Source organism: Muntiacus reevesi, chromosome 12 (assembly GCF_963930625.1).
Source record: "Muntiacus reevesi chromosome 12, mMunRee1.1, whole genome shotgun sequence".
In the NCBI taxonomy this organism is placed as follows: Eukaryota; Metazoa; Chordata; class Mammalia; order Artiodactyla; family Cervidae; genus Muntiacus; species Muntiacus reevesi.
This window is the reverse complement of record NC_089260.1, coordinates 48,406,069-48,427,942: the sequence shown is the minus strand read 5'-3', so window position 1 is coordinate 48,427,942 and position 21,874 is coordinate 48,406,069. Positions and strand designations below refer to the sequence as shown.

General features: G+C 43.1%; 1 protein-coding gene across 3 annotated transcripts in view; it reads left to right on the top strand.

Annotated features, from left to right (window-relative positions):
* TRIM55 (tripartite motif containing 55) overlaps nucleotides 1–21,874 on the top strand; it is a 60,479-nt gene that overhangs the window by 3,956 nt on the left and 34,649 nt on the right. For all 3 annotated transcript variants that reach the window (XM_065903100.1, XM_065903098.1, XM_065903099.1), the window contains exons 2-5: nucleotides 8,906–9,138; nucleotides 9,664–9,836; nucleotides 18,473–18,638; nucleotides 20,854–20,949. In XM_065903100.1, coding sequence (XP_065759172.1) covers nucleotides 8,971–9,138; nucleotides 9,664–9,836; nucleotides 18,473–18,638; nucleotides 20,854–20,949 — 603 coding nt within the window. In that variant the 5' untranslated portion in view covers nucleotides 8,906–8,970. The remainder of the gene's footprint in view (nucleotides 1–8,905; nucleotides 9,139–9,663; nucleotides 9,837–18,472; nucleotides 18,639–20,853; nucleotides 20,950–21,874) is intronic.

The following is a 21,874-nucleotide window of genomic DNA, read 5'->3' as shown; positions in this document are numbered from 1 at the left end:
ATTATTTTTGTAGAAACAAATTTACAAAATAGGAAAAAGAATCCTTTTATCAGATGATATGTCCTAATTTCTGGTTGGGATGATAGGGGTTCTAGCTGGCTGGGTAGAGGAGCTGGAAGTGAAACTATAAATAACTACAAGAGCAAAAAATGGGTAATAAGTAAAGGAATAGGAAGGAATGCACCCCAAAGCCACGTGGAGAACACACATTTGGGGCAAGTGAGCTGGGTGAGAACTCAAAAGTCTTAGGATCAATAAATCAGGTGTAGGATGGAATTCATGTAAAAAGTCTGAAAGTATAAGCTGAGAGGCACTACTGCTGAGTGGTTAATCACGTGGGCTGTGAAACATGACAGATTTTCTTGTGTCTTTGTCAATCCCTAGCTTGGTGACCTTGGGCAAGTTGCTTGACATCCTGGTGTTTTAGTTTCCTCATTGCTAAAACAGGGATAATAATGGAATCTACTCTTAATTAAGATATAACATATAAAGCCCTTACTGCAGTGCCTGGCACAGAGTAATCACACAATGAACATGAACTGTTATCAGTGTATGTTATCTGCACACCATAGAGGGAAGGACTGGAGGGGATATTCTGAAGGTTTCTATGTGTGTTTATACAAATATATATGGAAGTGAAGGAAAGAAATGCTTGGATCTCTGGTGCAGGAAAAGTAAAACAATTCTAAAAATATAAAATTATCGTTAAATAAGTTATGGTATGACCATGTAATAGTGTAGCCTTTGAAATTATATTTATTAAGAATGTCTGTTGACTTTCAGTTCAGTTGCTCAGTCATGTCCTACTCTTTGCAACCCCATGGACTGGTGGCCAAAGTATTGGAGCTCCAGCTCTAGCATCAGTTCTTCCAATGAATATTCAGGACTGATTTCCCTTAGGACCGATGGCTTGATCTCCTTATACTCCAAGGGACCCTCAAGAGTCTTCTCCAACACCACAGTTCAAAAACATCAATTCTTTGGTACTCAGCTTTATGGTCCAACTCTCACATCCATACATGACTACTGGAAAAACCATAGCTTTGACTAGACGGACCTTTGTTGGCAAAGTAATGTCTCTGCTTTTTAATATGCTGTCTAGGTTTGTCATAGCTTTTCTTCTAAGGAGTAAGCGTTTTTTAATTTTATGGCTTAGGAATTGACTTAGGAAATGTTAGTAATTGAATGTTAAGTGAATAAAGTATGTACAGAGCAATATAAACAAGCATAAATTATCTGCAGGAAGCACTGAAGAATGCACTAAAATGATAATACTAGTGATCTTTGACTAGTAGGATTACTATTACTTTTTCTTCCTTAAAATTTAACAATATTTTCTAAGTTCTATACTAAACATTATTTTAATTGAAAGTATGACAAATTTAAAAAAAAAATAACAGCTAGCATTTATTGAACACCTCCTACAAGCCAAGCACAGTTCTAATTACTTCACATGTGTTAACTCATTTACTTCTCTCATAAAGAAAACACCAGGCCCAGATGCCTTCGGCAGTGATTCTACCAAGCATTTAAGGAAGAAATACTAATTATACACAGACATCCAGAAAACTGAAGAAGAGTGAGTGTTTGTCTAACTTATTCCATGAAGCCAGCATTATCTATCCCAAAACCAGGCAAAAATGTTACAAGAAAACCACAGACCAATATCCTACATGAATACAGATGCAAAATTTTTCAACATTTTAGCCAATTAAATCCAACAATATATAAAAGGGAAAATAGAAAATACATCATGACCAAGTGGGTTGTTTCCAAGAATACAAGACTAGTTCAACATTCAAAATTCAATGTAATTCATCATAATACTAAAGAAGAAAAACTACACGGTCATTTCAGTAGATGTAGAAAAAGCATTTGACAAAATTCAACATCCAGTCCTGATTTTTCAAACTGTCAGCAAACTTGAAAGGGAGGGAGAAGGGAACTTCTCCAACCTGGTAAAGGGCATCAGTGAAAAACACATTTAAAATAACACTTAGTAATATGAATGCTTTCCTCTTAAGATCAGGAAAAAAGCAAGGAAGTCTATTCTGAGATCTCTAGCCAGTGCAATATAGCAAGAAAAATGAAATAAAAACCTCCAGATTGGAAGGGAAGAAGCAAAACTATCTCTATTCACAGATAATTAATTATTTAAAATACTGATTATAATTAGAAATGATAATAGTTTATATGGTTTGGGGTTAAATAAACATATTAATAAAATTAATTTCATTGGTTTGTGTTTTTTAATGTGGCTACTAAAATTTTAAATCAGATAAATGGTTCATATTTATCACTCAAATCTTTCTTTTTTTCTTTTTTGGCCACACGGCATGTGAGATCTTAGTTTCCCAATCAGGGATTGAACCTACACCCACTGTGAAAGTCTTGGAGTCTTAACCACTGGACCATCAATGAAGTCCCACTTAAATCTTATTTCTACTGGACAGTTAGGTCAGAGATGTAGGTAGGGGCCAAATCTTACCAGGCCTTAGTGACCACAGTGAGGATTAATGTCTTTATCCTAGAGGTAATATGATCATTAATGGGATTTAAATAGAGAGTGACACATGAGAAACAAACTAAAGAAGACAAGAGTGAATTCAGAGAAATCAACTGGCAAGCTAGGGTACGGGGAGGTGAGACTAGACTGTGTACACTGGGAGTGGCGCCAACTGTCCTTGATCTTGGGGCCAAGGTAAGGTTTTTCAGACGTGGCTATTGGGAAGGCCTTAGGCTAAAGTATTTGTTACTTCTTGGGACTGTCACTGTTTATTTCTGGGAGGTGAAGTATGCCAAGAAATGTTCAGAGGAAAGTACAATATGTTAGTTTTCTAACATCTCCTCAGAGATATTTATGATGAAGTAAAATTCATAAACAACAGATTTGGAAAAGGAGTAATTATCAAGAAGGAAAAAAAGCTTTCAGCCAAAAGTTTGCAAACTGTCAATGGGAGAAATGCCATAGTGTTAACTTCTGTTAAGTACTTTTCAAGTGAGTAAATCTTTTTTAATTTTAGATTTTATACAATATTTCTTTTCATTAAAAAATTTAAAATGACATGTCCAAGCTGCCTATTATCAGAAGAACAACTGAATTGAAAAGGGTGACGATATAGACAGAAAAAAATGATAAGTATTTTTTAGATGTCATGAGTTGAGTCCTTGGTGTAAGAATAGAGAGGGAGGGAGGGATGGATGGATAGATAGATGGATGAATGGATAGATCAATATTACAGGGAAGAATTAACAATCTTAGTTTTTTGGTTTGCAAAATATTAAGCATTGGCCTTTGTCCTGGCATGGGATTAAAGTGATTTTCAGGAGACTTAACTGGTGCTGTACTTGGACCTGAAAGTCTCAGTCCACTCATGACCTAGTGTTCCAATCTAATGAAACTTTTCTTCAGCAATCCCCTACTCTCTGCCTCCATATCTACCCTGTCTGGTGTTTCTCTCCCCATTTTAATGATTTAGTCAGCCACCAACTTTCTCATTTCCAGTGGGTAAAAGAAGGAAAAAGTCTTCTTCCTTTACCTTAGAGGAGGAGCTAGAAGCAAGATCAGCCTTCTAGTTGCTCTTGTTTCTTTTCCACCAGGGCTGCACCCCACCTCACTGCTTTGCTTCAAACTGCATCTGGTTTTACTTCCCTGTAGCTCCACCTTCCGTCTGTTTTGTTTGATGAATGACTAGTTCCTTGAGCTAAGCCTAGGTCATTTTCAAATACCTGAACTTGCAATCATCTATGTTAAAGAGACAGAAAGAACACATGAAATGAACTGAATTTATTTCATGAATAAATGAAATGAAAGAACAAATGAAAGGGTAAATAAAATGCTGAAGGCATTCTGGAATCCTCTGGAAGGGTAGCATTCCTGATACTGAATCTCTGGTAAGTAATACCTCCTATTCCCAGAGTGCTCTGTCTTATTTTGCAAGTTGGAATCAAGAGTTGATGTTGCAAAGAACAGTGGGGTACCTGTGTTTTTTTGCACTATGATTTCCTCAGGGTATATGGCCAGTAGTGGGATTGCTGGGTCATATGGTAGTTCCATTTTTAGTGTTTTAAGGAACCTCCATACTGTTTTTTCATAGAGGCTGTATCAACTAACATTCCCACCAAGGACATGTGGACACTGATGCAGAAGGGGAGGGTGGGACAAATTGGGAGATTAAGATTGACACATATACACTACCATGTGTAAAACAGCTAGCTAGAGAGAACCTGGTATATAGCACAGGGAGCTCAGCTCAGTGCTCTATGATGGCCTACAGAGGTAGACAGTGGGAAGGAGTCCCAAGAGGGAGGGGATATATGTATACACAGAGCTGACTCACTTCGTTGTATGGCAGAAACTAATACAACATTGTAAAGCTATTATATCCCAATTAAAAATGCAAAAACAAAAAGTTGATGTTGTTTTTCTAACTAATCTTGAGTTAGAGGAATTTCACATCACCCTAACCAGAAAGTAACAAAATCCACCAAAAAAGGGAGACTCAGTTCCTGCCAGAGTCTTCATATACGTTTCAGTTTTCCCCAGAGATTTTAGTATTGCATGTTCTAAGGCTGGTGTCCAATATGACAACCTCCAGCCCCATATGGTTATTTGAATATAAGTTTAAACTAAATAAGATTCAGGATGGTGGCCCAGTGGTCAAGAACCTGCCTTACAATGCAGGGGACATGGGTTTGATCCCTGGTTTGGGAACTAAGATCCCACATGCCCTGGAGCCACTAAGCCCATGAGCCACAACTACTGAAGCTCATGCCTTAGAGCCCACACTCTTCCACAAGAGAAGCCCATGCACTACAACTAGAGAGTAGCCTCTGCAACTAGAGAAAGCCCACATGCAGAAATGAAGAGCCTGTGCGCCACAAAGACCCATTGCAGTCAAAAATACATAAATTAAAAAAAAAAAAAAAAGCTTAAAAATTCTCTGCGACCCCACGGACTGCGGCATGCAAGGCTTCCCTGTCCTTTACCATTTCCCAGAGTTTGCTCAGACTCATGTCCATTGAGTCAGTGATGCCATCCAACCATCTCATCCTCTGTCGTCCCCTTTTCCTCCTGCCCTCAGTCTTTCCCAGCATCAGAGTCTTTTCCAATGAGTCAGCTCTTTGCATCAGGTGGCCAAAGTTTTGGAGCAACTGGTATCCTGCAAATACTTTATTTGTTGGGGTGGTGTAGCACTAAGAGATTTTCGAACCTTGTTTTCTCCCTTCCTAAGATGAACACACTGAGATCTGCATTTGATGGATTCTGAAGTCTGAGCTCATCTGGCCTGGTAGCTAGCAGTCAAGAGTCTTCCCTTTCAGTTATCATCCCTCAATGCCAGGTCCATTGCTGGGTGTACACTCAGGTTTTTAGGGACTTATCTTGCTTCCTCTGATTTATTTGGGGGATTTGGGAAACTTCAGGGTCAGTTGAGAGCCCACGCTGGTTCTGCTTCAGCTTCTCAATGTGTCCAACCCTTGCCGCAGTGTGGCAGGACTCAAGAATTGGGGGACACTGGTGCTTCAAACTATGGCAACTTCCTGTGTCATTACCCCTGACTGGTTTGAACCCCCTATGCTAGGGTGTGTGTGTTGGGGGGGGGGTGGTGGAATGGGGTAGGGGTAGGAGAGGGGAGGAAGCCATGCACCACCTCTCTACAGCCAAGGATACCATCAGGAGACTAAGTTGGTTCTTACCTCTCTGTGGAGGCCCAGGCCCACCCTAAATCCCAGAGTCCTGAAGCTGACTTCAATTCTGATTCAGTCCCAAAATTTTCCCCCATCTCTCAGCCTCTGAATGATATGGGAGGACACTGAAACCTTCTGGCTCCTCTCTGGAGTAGAGTGTCCCACTCGCTGCTTACATGCCCCCAACATGCATGGCTGGTCTCTGAGTGGGGAGGAACCAGGCTTGGAGAAAAGATGATGAGGACAGGAAGGCAGTTCTTATCCATCAACTCAGCTCTTCTTCCTGCAGGCCTCTTGCTAGTTTTCCTCTGTAGCTTCCAGGGGCCATTCTAAGACGAAAGGCAGAGAGCAAGAAGGTGGAGAGTGAAAGCAGAGAGTGGAGCTCAACTCTCCATCAGAGAATGCAACTGGGGATTCTCAAAGGCCATGCAGTTTCAGAGTGTTTTTTCCTACACACGGTGCTAAGTTAAAGTTAGGTTATGAAAAAGATAAGAGAACTGAAATCCAGCCAGAGTGAGATCACTTTCCCAGGATCACCAGGCCAGGTGGACGTGAGCGCTGGCCCTCCTGACTCACTGTAAGGACTCACTGTGCAGCCTCTCTCCGAATCCTCATGGTGGCTCTGGTTCTGGCATCTGAGTCACCCCCATGGATTCCACACTCGCAGCCACCAGAGTCCATTTCCTCTTCCTTCCCCACTGCAGTCCATCGCGCGGTGCTGGTGTCGTGACCTCTCACCTGGGCTACTGGCAACAATGTTCTGTCTGGTCTTTATCAGGGTCACCTTCACGCTGACCCGGCTGCATGAGATACCCCAGCTGCTACTGTGAGATGAACCTAACCGAGGCATAGCTCTCTTGGGGAACCATCCCTGTGAGACACTCTCAACGACTTCCTGGGGTCTAATTTATTACGTGTTAAAAACTGCAGCTCAGTATTCACGGGCTGCCAGTGTGCCGGCAGCATGTTTGTACTCCAGCCCAAAGCATCACAGGCTCTGAACAGTCCTGGCTCCCCTGGCTGTGCCTTTGCTTGGAAATCCCACCTATGCCCCATAGAGTGACACTCCCACTGGTGTCCAGGTGCCTCAGTGGACCCACTCCACCCGTGAAACCCTCCTGATTCCCCTGAAATTCTGTACTGCGGTTCTATGTATATTCATCTTATCTCTACTAATTGTTAAACTGAGCACCTTGAAGACAATGACTGGTATCTTGTTTGTCTTTCAAGACACAAGATAAACACTCAACGAATATTTTTCGAAAGAATGAATTCCTCTTAAAGGGACAGGTTTGCCTAGAATGCGTATTGTTAAAGTGCTTTTCCTAGAGTTGTAAGGACTTTTACAGTATAAACTTCATCTTTCTTAGCAAACAGTTCTTATATTATGCTCAGACCACTACAGCCCATGTAATAATAAACACAGTTAACTGCCTAGGCTAGGTGAACTGAATTAGCTCAGTAAAAAAAAGTCACCAACTTCCTTCTTCACTATAGTTGCTAAATAGATATTGAAAGGAGTAACAAAATTCTTCAAAGATCCCTGAAGCGTTTATGAATCCATATAACTTATTACTAGCTAAAGGAGCTTATTAGATTCTCAATAAGCTTTTGGTGCACACAGCACTAAACGCACACATAACCAGTCACAAGAACCTGCTTCTTACTGGTAGTTAAGTGCACACTGGGGCTGTGTTAACAAATGTATTCATTGTATACAATTTTTAAAATCAAGGAAAAATAAAGCAGCAAATGCATTACGTAAAAAAATAGACATGTATTTCTTATTTCATTTTTGATCTGATTTTAAATGTTTGAATAAAACATAAAGGAGAAACTGTTGTTTGACAAAATCCTGGCAAATATCAGAACTGATACTGATGAGTTAAGAGCAAACCAAGAATGATCAGAAATGACCAGGCAAACTATCATTTTAAAAAATCAACTTGGTAAATAAGACCAGGTATTTCTGGTCTGGTGTATTTCAGACCAGACAAAACCCAGGTATGGAAGCAGGACTCTATCTTCACTTCCACTGAAAATGGCGCTGGTATCTGTCCCCCATTATATGGGAAATAAAATAAAATAATGGGTCTGCTACCCCATGTGCCACTTACTACCTCGTTACTGATTCTGGGAGCAAATTAAATTTACATTTTTAAAGATTGTCAAAGTTTCTTTGTGTTTTGGGGCATGTGTATGGGTGATGAGGTATGGGATTAAAGAGGAATAGGAAAAGGGGAGAGAAAGGGGCATACTAGATGTTTTTGTTTTTTGGGTTTCTCTAAAGATTGTTTTTTGTTTTTTTTTTTTTTGGATGGGGACCATTTTCAAAGTCTTTATTGAATTTTTTACTATATTGCTTCTGTTTTATGTTTGGTTTGCTGGCTGTGAGGCATGTAGGATCTTAGCTCCCTGACCAGGGATAGAACCCATACTCCCTGCACTGGAAGTTGAAGTCTTAACCACTAGCTGCCAGGGAAATCCCTAGAGCGTTATTATACAACTTAAAAAAAAAAAATTGAATCGTCAACTGGTGTTTAGATCTTTTACAATTTTGTGAATAGTTATATGGTGAAATGATTTGAAATGAGTTTTTAAGTTGAAACTTTTCCCATTTCACAACCCTCACAAAAATGAAATATTTACCACTAAGCAAGTCTTTTTTAGTTGCTTACCCTTGTGAAGCCAGAATAATGACATTCAAGACCTGTTCTGTTTGTTTTCACCAAAGACAGTGTGATCATGCTACTTTTGGTGACTTGCTTCCTAAATTCTCAAGGCAGAAATGGCATTGGTTTCACAGTGAGACTCCTGAAGGGCATTCTCCCTGGTCCTGGAAGCCCATCACCAAGCCCTCACTGAGCGCTCACAGAGGGCACAGCTCGGCGACTCGGCACCAACATTTGCATTTGTTGTTGACAACTGTCGGCTTCACCTCTTCTTCTTATAACCCCGTCTAAATGGGGTTTGTAATCCTCCCTCCCACCCACTCCCTTCACTCCCTGGGGAGGGAATGCTGGCCCCTGTTCTCTGTCACCTGTCAGAATCCATCCTCCTGTCACTGGCTTATATGGACAAGTCAGTCTGATACCACGTGACCCTCAGCTGCTAAAAACAGCTCGAGCGCCACTGTGAACCTGGGTCTGAAACAATGTCCTCTGCCGAAAGAAACGTAAAGGACACTTGATCACCCAATCCTTGGAATTATTTCCAGGTATCACTTGCAGAAGCTGTTCGGAGCAGCCTTTCCCTGGCAGAGCACACAGGGACGGCCAGGAGATGAGCGCATCTTTGAATTACAAGTCTTTTTCCAAAGAGCAGCAGACCATGGATAACTTGGAGAAGCAGCTCATCTGTCCCATTTGCTTAGAGATGTTCACCAAGCCTGTGGTCATCCTCCCCTGCCAGCACAACCTGTGTAGGAAATGTGCCAGTGACATTTTCCAGGTAGGTTTGTTGGGAATGCAGAGGGTGCAAAAGGTTTCCCTCGTCTCCAAACCCAGTGCTTCACTTTGAGGTGAATTTCTTTAGAAAGCTTTATAAGGTTGCATTTGTTAAAAAAAAAAAAAAAAAAAAAAGTCTTTTTAAAGTGATTTGCTTTGTGCTTTGCTGTCAGCCTTCTGCTCTCAAATCTAATTTTATTTCAATACTAAGAATCATATTTGTTTAAAAAAATGGAATCTGTTTCAAAATCTTGGGCAGTAAATGAATTACTGCCCAAGACATTAATGCTGGAGTTTCTAGCTGGAACTTCTGGTTGTGAAAAAGCAGCTTGTGCTGAAAACCGTCCATCGCACTGGACCGTGTTGGCCCACGTTTTCAGACCACTTGCTCATAAGGCCCTGCGGGGTGATCTGGGGCAAGCTGAAGACAGGCGTTGATACTGTTTGTAGTGACAGAGGGGGACAGAAAACCCGAGGAGAGCTACCTATGGCGCTACTCAATCCCTCTTTTCTTGCTTGGCAAGAACAGGCCTCTAACCCGTACCTGCCCACAAGAGGAGGCGCCACCGTGGCCTCCGGGGGCCGGTTCCGCTGCCCATCCTGTAGACACGAAGTGGTTTTGGACAGACACGGGATCTATGGGCTTCAGAGGAACCTGCTGGTGGAAAACATCATCGACATCTACAAGCAGGAGTCCACCAGGTACGGTTCGTCTGTGTATCAGACATGCTCGACGCTTGTTTTTACTGTTTGTTTTAGTGGGTCACTCTACTGAATGCTTATTCGCCAATCATGAGCTAATTGTTTTATGGGGAAATGTTTTTCCAAGTCAGTCTTTCCCAGTGGGAGTGAGAGTTCCTCTTGGGAGGAGAGGAGGAAACTGATGCCGGTGCCTTTGTATCGATTTAAGAATGAAGTAACTCATTAACACTAATCGAGTTCAGATGGTGTTATTGAAAGAGGCATAATATTGCCCTCACCCCCCGCCTTGTGCTGTGTGTCAGTCGCTCAGTCATGTCTGAGTCTCTGTGACCCCACGGACTGTAGCCCACCAGGCTCCGCTGCCCATGGCATTCTCCAGGCAAGAATACTGGAGTGGGTTGCCATTCGCTTCTCCAGGGGATCTTCCTGACCCAGGGATCGAACCCAGGTCTCCTGCATTTGTAGGTAGATTCTTCACCATCTGAGCCACCCGGGAAGCACACTTCGTACTACCATCCCTTGTAGATGTTTCCGCATGTCACAGGTCCTTCACAGCTCCGGAGTCTACACAGCCAAAAAACTAGAGTTACAGAACTCTACAGAAAATGAAACAGAAATGGCATCTTCCAAGATCAGCCCATTTATTAGTTCAGACAGTCTCACTTTAAAATTACCTAGAGGATAATAATAAAAACAAAACCCTCTAACAGAGTTAGTCATGGTGTTGGCTCTGGAAAGTAGCAAAGCAAGGCAGACTTCCGGGCTTTAGCAACTTAAGAGTTTGGAGACATGGGAGGAAAAAAAATATGGAGCTCAGGGTATGTTTCCCTATTCTCTCGGTTGTTCTTACTGTATACTCTTGGCATGTACCTGCTTATTGACATGCAGCATCTACATCAGTCATTTTTTATTTTTTTGAAAAGGGCATTTTTATTCACCGAATCACACTGGCTATCGAATTCCTTTCCTAGAGACAGCACTGCAGAAGTCCATTCCTAGAAGGCCTGGTGTGAAGGGCCCTTTTTCAACTGTACACAAGTTAGTCTGGTCCACAACGCTTGATAGCGATACTGGGACCATCTAGAAATGACCTCACTGTGCTTCCTCGTAGGAGACACAGATTCGTGGAACATCTGCCGGGCTCGAAGAGCCTGGGGCTCTTAGAAGGAAAGCTGTTCCATAAATAGAACATATAATTATTATAATCGCTGTGGCTATTCATTTCTGCTTAAGATTCAAAACTAAATTAGATAGTGCCACAATATAGATGGCACTGGAAGAATTGCTGATGATAGACTGAGTCAGCAATTTCCCCGGCTTCCAAAATCTCTTGAGAAGGAAAGCACCACTATTATAATTAAGATCTGATCTCCTCTTATTTCATCACTTTAAGACACATACATCTATCTACTTTAAGGTAGGTACACTGTCTCTTAAAAAGTTAGTTGGCCAATTAATAACCAACTGATTCTTATGACTGTTTATAGAACACCTGATTCAGTGTCTGAGACAGTGCCTTACATAGAATAGTTGCTCCCTAAGTGCCTGCCAGATGACCGAGCGACACCATAAATTTTCCTACACATTCTACTTACTGCAATAGTTTTCTGTTTTGTTCTTTGCCACAGTGAGAATTTGAATGATATGAAATAATAACTGTAACTCTTACGTAATCCAGAGAAGAGGAGGTGTTAGCATTTGTGGCATGAGTAAAACAAGACACAGGCTGGTTTTAATTTTAAAGTCAGTGAAGCACATCTGCCAAAAAATGATGTGCAGGTGGGCAAATTGTATAAAAACAATGAACCAAATTTCCAATATCGAAACTCAGAGCTGAGTAGACTATTGGTGCTTTTGTGAGTCTCAAATTCTTCTTATGCTACTGCTTCTTACCTCAGACTTGCTTTGGGGGCATTTTTAATTGGTAGCAGAACCACCAATTGTGCACAGGGCTTGGGCACATGTTTGGACATAAACACAAGTTGTTTCCTGAGGGCTGGCAGCTTTACCAGCCCAGAACCCTAAGCCTCAGGGTACAAGAGGAGACTCTGAAATCACTTGGATATACATAGTGAGATAAACCCTGGCCCACATTGGGGTAGAGGCAGAAAGGGCAGGTGCTGGTCAACTCTGGCCTTCCACAGAATGGCTAGAAATTGTAGATCTCGACAAAGCCTGGCCTTCTTTTTAGGGGATGGGAGGCCCTCCGTGAAATGCAGCATGTGGGATCTTAGTTCCCTGACCAGGGATCGAACTCATGCCCCCTGCAGTGAAGCATGGAGTCTTCCATGCTGGACCATCAGGGAATGCCCAACCTGGCTTTCTCATCGAGCCTTCTACCGGGTGCTGAACTAGTCGCAGTTTGGGGGTAGAGGTGGAGTGATGAGAGAAGGAACTAATTTCACCAATATTAATAATGAACATGATGAAAGTGAAAGTGTTAGTCACTCAGTCCTGTCTGGATTTTTGTGACCCCATGGACTGTAGCCTGCCAGGCTCCTTTGTCCATGGGTTTTCCCAGGCAAGAATACTAGAGTGGGTTGCCATTCCCTTTTCTGGGGAATCTTCCCAACCCAGGGATCAAACCAGGTCTCCTGCATTGGAGGCAGATTCTTTATCATCTGAGCCACCAAGGAAGCCAATGAACATGATAATTAACTTTAAAATACAGTAAGCCAAACTAATTATGTGTTGAATATGTATCAGCCACTGTTCAGGGTGCTATACATATGAATCATGTATCTTTAATTTTTACAGTCTTGTGAGACTGTGATTATTATTGTTGTTGTTCAGTGGCTCAGTCCTGTCCAACTCTTTGTGACCCCATGGACTGCTGCACACCAGGCTTCCCTGTCCTTCACCATTTCCCAGAGCTTGCTCAAACTCATGTCCAATAAGTTAGTGATGCCATCCAACTATCTCATTCTCTGTTGTCCCCTTCTCCTCCTGCTTTCCATCTTTCCCAGCATCAGGGTTCTTTTCTAATGAGTTGGCTCTTCGCATCAGGTGGCCAAAATATTGGAGCTTCAGCGGTAGCATCAGTCCTTCCCATGAATATTCAGGACTGATTTCCTTTAGTATTGACTGGTTGGATCTCCTTGCTATCTGAGAGACTCTCAAGAGTCTTCTCCAACACCACAATTCAAAAGGATCCTTTCTTCAGCACTCCGCATTCTTTATGGTCCAACTCTCATATCCATACATGACTACTGCAAAAATCATAACTTTGACTATACGGACCTTTGTTGGCAAAGTAATTTCTCTGCTTTTTAATATGCTGTCTAGGCTGATCATAGATTTTCTTCCAAGGAGCAAGCATCTTTTAATTTCATGGCTGCAGTCACCATTTGCAGTGATTTTGGAGCCCAAGAAAATAAAGTCTCTCACTGTTTCCACTGTTTCCCCATCATTTGCCATGAAGTGATGGGACCAGATGCCATGATCTTAGTTTTCTGAATGTTGAGCTTTAAGCCAACTTTTTCACTCTGCTCTTTCACTTTCATCAAGAGGCTCTTTAGTTCCTCTTCACTTTCTGCCATAAGGGTGGTGTCCTCTGCATATCTGAGGTTATTGTTATTTCTCCCAGCAATCTTAATTCCAGCGTGTGCTTCTTCCAGACCAGCATTTCACATGATGTACTCTGAATATAAGTTAAATAACCAGGGTGACAATATACAGCCTTGATGTACTCCTGTCTCAATTTTGAACCAGTCCATTGTTCCATGTCTGGTTCTAATTGTTGCTTCTTGACCTGCATACAGGTTTCACAGGAGGCAGGTCAGGTGGTCTGGTATTTCCATCTCTTGAAGAATTTTCCACAGTTTGTTGTGATCCACATAGTCAAAGGCTTTAGCGCAGTCAATAAAGCAGAAGTAGATGTTTTTCTGGAATTCTCTTGCTTTTTTGATGATCCAACAGATGTTGGCAATTTGATCTGTTGTTCCTCTGCCTTTTCTAAATCCAGCTTGAACATCTGAGAGTTCACGGTTCCTGTACTGTTGAAGCCTAGCTTGGAGAATTTTGAGCATTACTTTGCTAGTATGTGAAATGAGTGCAATTGTAGTAGTTTGAACATTTTTTGACATTGGGATGAAATTCTTTGGCACTGCCTTTCTTTGGGATTGGAATGAGAAGTGACCTTTTCCAGTCCTGAGGCCACTGCTGAGTTTTCTAAATTTGCTGGCACATTGAGTGTGGTACTTTAACAGCATCGTCTTTTAGGATGTGAAATAGCTCAGCTGGAATTCTATCATCTCCTGTAGCTTTGTTTGTAGTGATGCTTCCTAAGGTTGTGGTGATTATTATTATCACCTTATTAAAAATTTTAAATATTTTATCCTGGTGACTGAGTGGTAAAGAATCTGCCTGCAATGCCAGAGATGCCTCCTGCACAGGAGACATAGGTTTGATCCCTGGGTCGGGAAGATCCCCTGGAGAAGGAAATGACAACCCACTCCAGTATTCTTGCCTGGAGAATCTAGTGGACAGAGAAGCCTGGCGGGCTACAGTCCATGGGATTACCAAAGAGTTGGACACGACTTAGCAACTAAACAACAGCAATGACAACTCAAAGCAATTTCTGTGCATATACATAATTTTAAACATTCCAGTAGCACTGCAAGGCCTCTAAAGAGAGCAACATTCCCGGCCCTACCATCTCTCAGCCACTAAGCCTCACCTCCCAGAGTGAGCCATGTTTATTTCTTTCAGTTTTTCTTCTGCCGTTTATCACCTAGAGCCCTGCGTCCACTACTAGTAGCTCCTCTCCCTGGATTTTTTCAGTTTTAGACATTACTTACTGACTTCACTGAAGGCAATGAGAGCTAAACCCTTTCATGGTTAGGCTTCACTTTCTATGATACACTTACTTTCCCCTGGGATGAATCCCTTGTTTCCTAGATCCTTTGTCATCTCCTTTATTGGTTTACTCTATTGTTTCTGTGGAGCAAATCCTTAAGTAATCCTCTAAAGTGTACAAAAAGTCCCCCTTTCAGCCCTCCCCACACTCTCACCTTCCAGGTGCCAGGGCTCTGCAATCCCAGGACCTTTACAGGGAAACTTGTAAAACTGAGGCAGTTTGCTTACTGCTTGCTTCTCTCAAGAAGGCTATCAGCAGAACCAAGATGCTGTTCAAACAGGTGACTTTTCTTTGTCAGATGTTCACAGTTTCCAACATTTGCCTACCATCTCTTCTTTGCTGTCACCTTGCTCATTTTTTTGTTCTTACTGATTTCTACCTTTTTATTCCCTTACTCTCATTTTAGTGGGATTTCAGCAGGAAATGTAAATAAGCAAATGCCTATGTTATCCTGGCATACTTAATTAGAAGACCCCTAGTCCAATTTTCAGATATAAGGAAAGGCTGAGCCTGAAAGAGTTGAAGGAACTTGCCTAAGGCCCCGATGCCCACCACATGGTGAAACTGAACTAGGCTTAATTAAGCTTTGAGATCAGTTTGACTCTAAAAGTGATGCCTGAAATGTCAGCACCAGATGCCCATCCTTCAGGAAACTCCAGGATGGTCCCAGAAGCCCTAGAGAGCAGAGGGAGCAGGCTACAGACTACCAGAGACCAGTTTGCAGGGGACAGTAGGGAGGCCACAGCTGGCATTTGACTCTGAGTCCTAAACCACAGCTAAGAGCTCAGCCACGCTCACCTCATGAAATTGCCTTTATATCTTTATTCTATGCACCATGTTGGTCCCATGTCTGTTACGTGCTGTGAGGTGTCTGAATGTTTTCCTTCCACACCCAGGTGTAAGTGGAGGATGCCCCTCAGGCTGTGCAGCCACACTGAACAAGAAAAGCCTAATAAGGAATATTTCAGGCAGTCCTTGGTCTATATTGCCAAAAGTCATCATAATCAACAACTACATGAAGAGCCTGTGGCTGTTTCCACATTTTCAGTATTGCACACACTGCAAATGTCTGAGCTCTACAACACTGTCTCTGGTCAGAGCTGCTGACTTCGGAACAGCACATGGGACAAAGGCCACCTTTGGGAAATATCTTGGCGGAGGGGCATCGGCAGTACCATCTCCCAGGAAATGTGCTCTAGACACTCACTGACATTTATTCCGAGGTGGAGAGACACAGGAGCAAAGGTTTTAGAGGTGGTGAGGCCTTTGATGATGCAAAGACCAAATCACCACTCCTAGTCTCTAGCTAACCCCTGGAGGCCTTTGTCATCTATTTTAAGGTATTTATTTATTTGGCTGCACCAAGTGTGAGTTGTGGCACTCAGGATTTTTAGTTGCAGCATGGAGGCTCTTAGTTGAGACATGTAGGATCTAGTTTCCTGACCAGGGATTGAACTTGGGCTCCTTACATTGGGAGCACAGAGTCTTAGCCACTGAACCACCAGGGAAGTCCCACCTTTGTCATTTAGGAATGGAGTCTTCAAGATGTTGTCTGGTCTCTTCCTTGGTCACTAAGGAGAGTCAAGTGACCAAGCTTTCCCCATTGTTCACATGCCTTCTCTAGAGGAGCCGTGTTACTTTAGAGCATGGGGAATATTGGCAAATTCCTTTCCACCTCTCATTCATACATCCAGCAAATATTTACTGAGTGCCCATGCTATGCAAGGCACTGTTTTTGGCACTGGAAACCCAGCAAAAGAAGACAACCCATGACCTCTGCCCTGTTGAAGCTCACGTCCCATTGGAGGAAACAGAGAGACAATAATATGTATAATGGGATAGCGCATACAGTCTACTCTTTTGTGACCCCATGGACTATAGCCTGCCAGACTCCTCTGTCCATGGGATTTCCCAGACAAGAATATTGGAATGGGTTGTCATTCCCTTCTCCAGGGGATCTTCCCAACCAAGGGATTAACCCATGTCTCCTGCATTGCAGGCAAACTCTTTACCACTGAGCTACCTGAGAAGCCCCATAATGGGACAGTACTCAGTCATAAAAAAGAATGAAATATTGCCATCTGCAGCAACATGGATGGACATAGAAAAATACTATAGTTAGTGAAGTAAGTCAGATAGAGCAAGACATTTTATGTTATCACATATGTGGTGTCTAGAAAAATAATATAAATGAATCTACATACAAACTACACCTTTACAAACTGGAAGGAGACTCACATCAGACATAGAAAACAAACTAATGGTAACCAGAGGGGAAAGGAAAGGGGGAGGACTAAATTAGGAGTATGAGATTAACAGATACAAACTGCTATACAAAAAATAGATAAGCAACAAGCATTTACTGAAAACCACAGGGAATATATTCAGTATCTTGTAATAACCTTATAATGGAAAATAATCTGGAAAAAATACATATAAAACTGAATCACTCTGCTGTACATACCTGAAACTAACACAATATTGTAAATCAAGTATACTTCAATAAGATAAAAGTTCAGTCCCAAATCTGAGATGCTTCTAAATAATGTGTTAGGGAAAATGAGGAAAACTTTTGAACTTGTATTTAAATTTTTCAAACACTTGTGGAAACTATTAACAGCCTCAGGCTTTGGATAGGTCATATCCAAATTCCAGATTTTGTATAAGTAGGCTCTACTTCCAGTAGGCTGGAACCCCCACCATGGTCTCCAGAGGGAGCCTAAAACACTATAGATAATACAATTTTGATCTTGATGTGACACCTAAGCCTCCCTGATAGTCAGGAGAGCATACGGCTGTGTGAACCTGGGCTCCTCCAGGTGATTCTGCAGCCAACAGTTTATCCTTAAGTACCAATGACTTGTCACTGCCCTTCTCTGCCTCTTCATAGCTTGGTCATCGTCTCACTAGCACATACAAACCCAATGCCCATTATTACCTTGGCAGCTCTGAAAAGTTTTGGTTGGTGCTGACCTATTGGGAAAACTGAAACTTGGGAATTATCTGTGAAATTTGCACTTCCGGTTTACCACCACATCCCAGAACAGCATTTTGCATTTTCCTTTTTGCTTCAAGTATTCAGTATAATTGTTCACATCCACTGAGCACAGACTACCTACTCTTAACCACTGCTAAGTCCTCAGGAAGTTTAATTTTCTGGGCTAATGGTAGGACAGGACCCAAACAAATTAACAAAGCACTCGCTGACCTTTCTCCTCTTAGATATAACTACTTCCAACCAGCACGGAGGTGAATGATCAGACACCTGGGCTTCCCCAGCCAAGACCTCTCATTCCTTCTGCAGGGGCTAGAGGCCACAAGGGTGGGAAGATGGGCCTCAGAGCTAGTGCACACTTAAGATTTCGTTTTCAGCTGCCTCCTCCTCTTTACCTGGATTTGTAAAATGTCTTTTGAGAGACTCGTGAATTTGGTGTTGAAGCGGCGCCTAAGAATCCAGTGTTCAACTTGCAGGAGTTGCACTAGCTGGTTTTTAAATCTTGAAATCAGTCATGGAGAAGCCCTCACACTGCAGAAACTGGCAAAAACTACAAGTCAGAGTTTCCATGTCCTCATCCCCAGGCTGGTTAAGTTGGTTAATTTGTCAGGACGCTGCTGCTACACCTGTAGGGAATTTGGAGGGCTCTGAGCACGTGAAAGGGGCCCTGGTGTCACTGGTGTAGGGTTGCTGGGGGTACGTTGAGGTGGGGAGGGAGGTTCAGCCAACCACGCTCAGCTGTGCCGCAACCTGAGCTGATTCATCCACCTTACCTCCTCCCAGACCAGAAAAGAAGTCCGACCAGCCCATGTGTGAGGAGCATGAAGACGAGCGCATCAACATCTACTGTCTCAACTGCGAAGTGCCCACCTGCTCTCTGTGCAAGGTCTTCGGGGCGCACAAAGACTGCCAGGTGGCTCCCCTCACGCACGTGTTCCAGAGGCAGAAGGTAACACGCCCTCCTGCCCTCCTCCAGAGCCCCTTCCAGGTGTGACTGAAGGAGAGAGGCCCACAGGCCGGACCAGAGGGCCCGGAGGCTGCGGGGAGGGGAGAGCACTGCAGAGCCGGAAGGACTACTGCATGCCCGGGAGGGCGGGGCAAGGTGGGGTGCAGAGGGTCAGGAAGGGGTGTGGGGGGGAAAGGTCGCTATTTTCCCACCATCAGAGGTTGCCGAAGATGCATGCTATTCTGGGGTCCAGTCCCAGCTCAAGCTGCTCAAACACTGAGGTTCAGCCCACAGGAAATAAAAGGATAACTTCTTACTCCAGTCTCAGAATATCTTTCTCTGTTCCTCAACCAAAGATTCCTTTGGCCCTCCTCAAGGCCTCTTCTCCCCCACTCCTATCTGGTGTAGTTACAATGACTGGCATTTTGTTAAATGTTTCCTTAGGCTAGTCCTCATGCCTGGGTTAAATTGACCCCCTAGGTCAGCCTGGAAGGCCCCCTTTGGCTCTGACACATGCCACCCTTGCACCCCCCACTCCAGGGCCTCAGCATCACCCCCTCATTAAGAGCAATTTTGGGGTGTCTCAGCTTATTGCTAACCTGCCAGCCTACAGCCCACAGGCAGGTAGGAACTTACCCATTTGATGCAAATGAACGAGGGGTTGTGGGCTCAGAGAGCTGTGACCGAGTCTTAGCATCTAGGATTCGAGCAGCTCCACATCTCAGCTTCTTCCTCTAAGAATCACAGATTCCACAGTTAGTGTTTTACTGAGCAAATATAGAACTGGAATCAAATTTGGAAGTCAAACCTTTGGGCAACACCAGTTACAACCAGTGAGTACTAAACTGCTAAAGAAGCAGGATTGAGTAAAATAGCTGTACAGTTATTTATTGTCCCATCCACTTATGACTTACCCGCCTTTTCCTTTTACCTGCCCCTCCCCAAAGTCACAGCCTATTAGAACTGAATGGTACCTGGGTCACACCATTCCCCTCAGAGCCCTGAGACCATGAGGGATGGACAGAGGTAGGCTGACAGGACTTCTGTTCTGCTCCTGTTTGGCCAGAGCAGCATTATTTGATCCATTGGGATCATATATTAGCTCCCATTTGGAAAAAGGGTTCTGCAGCTTTAAAATGTTTTACAACCACTGTTCTGGTCCAGTCTTCTTACTTTATGTGTGAGACAAGTAGGGTCCAAACTGATTACATGGTTTGCCCAACACCATAGAGAAGCTAAAGGCCGAGTTGGACCAAGCATGTAGGTTTCCTGAGTCCCATTCATTCCCTAAGTATGAACAGTGGAATCGTTTCAGGTCAAAAGAGTCTGAGGGGAATTTTAAGCTGAAAAAATGCTTCCCCCTAGAAACAGTGGAATGTTAGTTTCAAATCTGTAATGACTGAGTCTAATATATGAGTATTTGTTTGCATCTAGCACAGAGAAGGGTGTATCACAGGTATTTGTTGAATAAATGAAATATTTCCCTAGTAAAACTAATCCTGAAGGCTTCCTGGTGGTCCAGTGGTTAAGAATCCACCTGCTTGTGCAGGGTACATGGGTTTAATCCCTGGTTGGGGAAGATCCCACATGCTGTGGAGCTACTAAGCCCATGTGCCACAACTACGTCTCACGCTCTGCAACAAGAGAAGCCACTGCAATGAGAAGCCTGTGCACCACAACAAAGAGTAGCCTGCACTCGTGGCAACTAGAGGAAGCCTGCATGGAGCAACAAAGACCCAGCATAGCCAAAAATAAATATGTAAATCTTAAAAAAAAAAACAAAAAACTGATCCTGAGCTGTGTTATAATTCAAATAATTAAAGGTTCAAATAATTCACGTTGGACCCCTGATGTCACATATTGGTCTCCATTCAATTTATAAACAGTTCTTAGAATTATTTAGCTTAAATGTGCTATTTGCTGTCTATGGCCTATAATTCAGTGTTCTTAATGTTTTTGGCAGGGTCACAGTCTTCATTAAGAATTTGATGAAAACTGTGAAGTTTCTTCCCAGACAAATGCATTTATACACCCATCCTTCCAGGATTTTATTTATAAGATTAGGAGGTTCTCAGATCTCCCAGCATCACTGTTCCTCACTAGGGGGTTCCATGGACCCTATACTGAGAACTCATGAGAACAGTACTAAGATGAACCCATAATCAGTGGGGGACTAGAAAGCCCCTAAAATCTTGAATCCCTCTTTTCTCTCCATTAGTCCGAGCTCAGTGATGGCATTGCTGTCCTCGTGGGAAGCAACGATCGGGTCCAGGGGGTGATCAGCCAGCTGGAGAGCACCTGTAAGACGATTGAGGTGAGTCAAGTAGCTTCAAGGGAGGGTAAGCCACGCCTAAGCTCCTGGGGTTTTGTGGTTCCCTCGACACAACCGTAGAAATCCCTGCTCCAACATTTCAGTCTTTCCTTATGGAATGACCTCCCTTCTGCATGCGTGTGTGCTAAGTTGCTTCAGTCATGTTTTACTCTTTGCAACCCTATGACCATAGCCCACCAGGCTCCTTTGTCCATGGGATTCTCTAGGCAGTGGCTGCCTTGCTCTCTTCCATGCTTTCTTCCTGACCCAGGGATCAAACCCACGTCTCTTATGTCTCCTGTGTTGGTAGGTGGGTTCTTTACCACTAGAGCACCTGGGCAGCCCCAACCTCCTTCCTGATGTGTCTCTAAAATATTCTTACCTCTTGGCACAGGAAGAGAAGATACCCCATGAGGCAACAAGGCAGATTTTACCACATTGATCAAGGTGGTGGTTACATGTGGTGCTGTTTCTTGGACAACCCCATTTTAAAGGGTTGGTTAGCTATAGGAAATAGCAATTTTGGGACTTCCCTAGTAGTCCAGTGGTTAAGACTCTGAACTTCCAATGTAGGGGCTTTGAGTTCAATCCCTGGTCCAAGAACTAAGATCTCACGTGCCACATGGCATGGCCAAATTTAAAATAAAAAATCAATTTCCAAGTAATGACAATGAATTGTTAGAGCAAAAGTTTTTTGTGGGAATCCAAATGGTCTTAAGAAATGCTGGTTGGTACTTTAGAAAAGTCATGTGCAGATCTGAGCTGCATGGTGACGTTGTTTAGTCTCTAAGTCGTATCTGACGTTTGCAACCCCACTGACTGCAGCCTGCCGGGCTTCTCTGTCCATGGGATTTCCCAGACAAGAATGCTGGAGCGGGTTACTGTTTCCTTCTCCAGGGAATCCTCCTGACCCAGGTACTGAACCTGC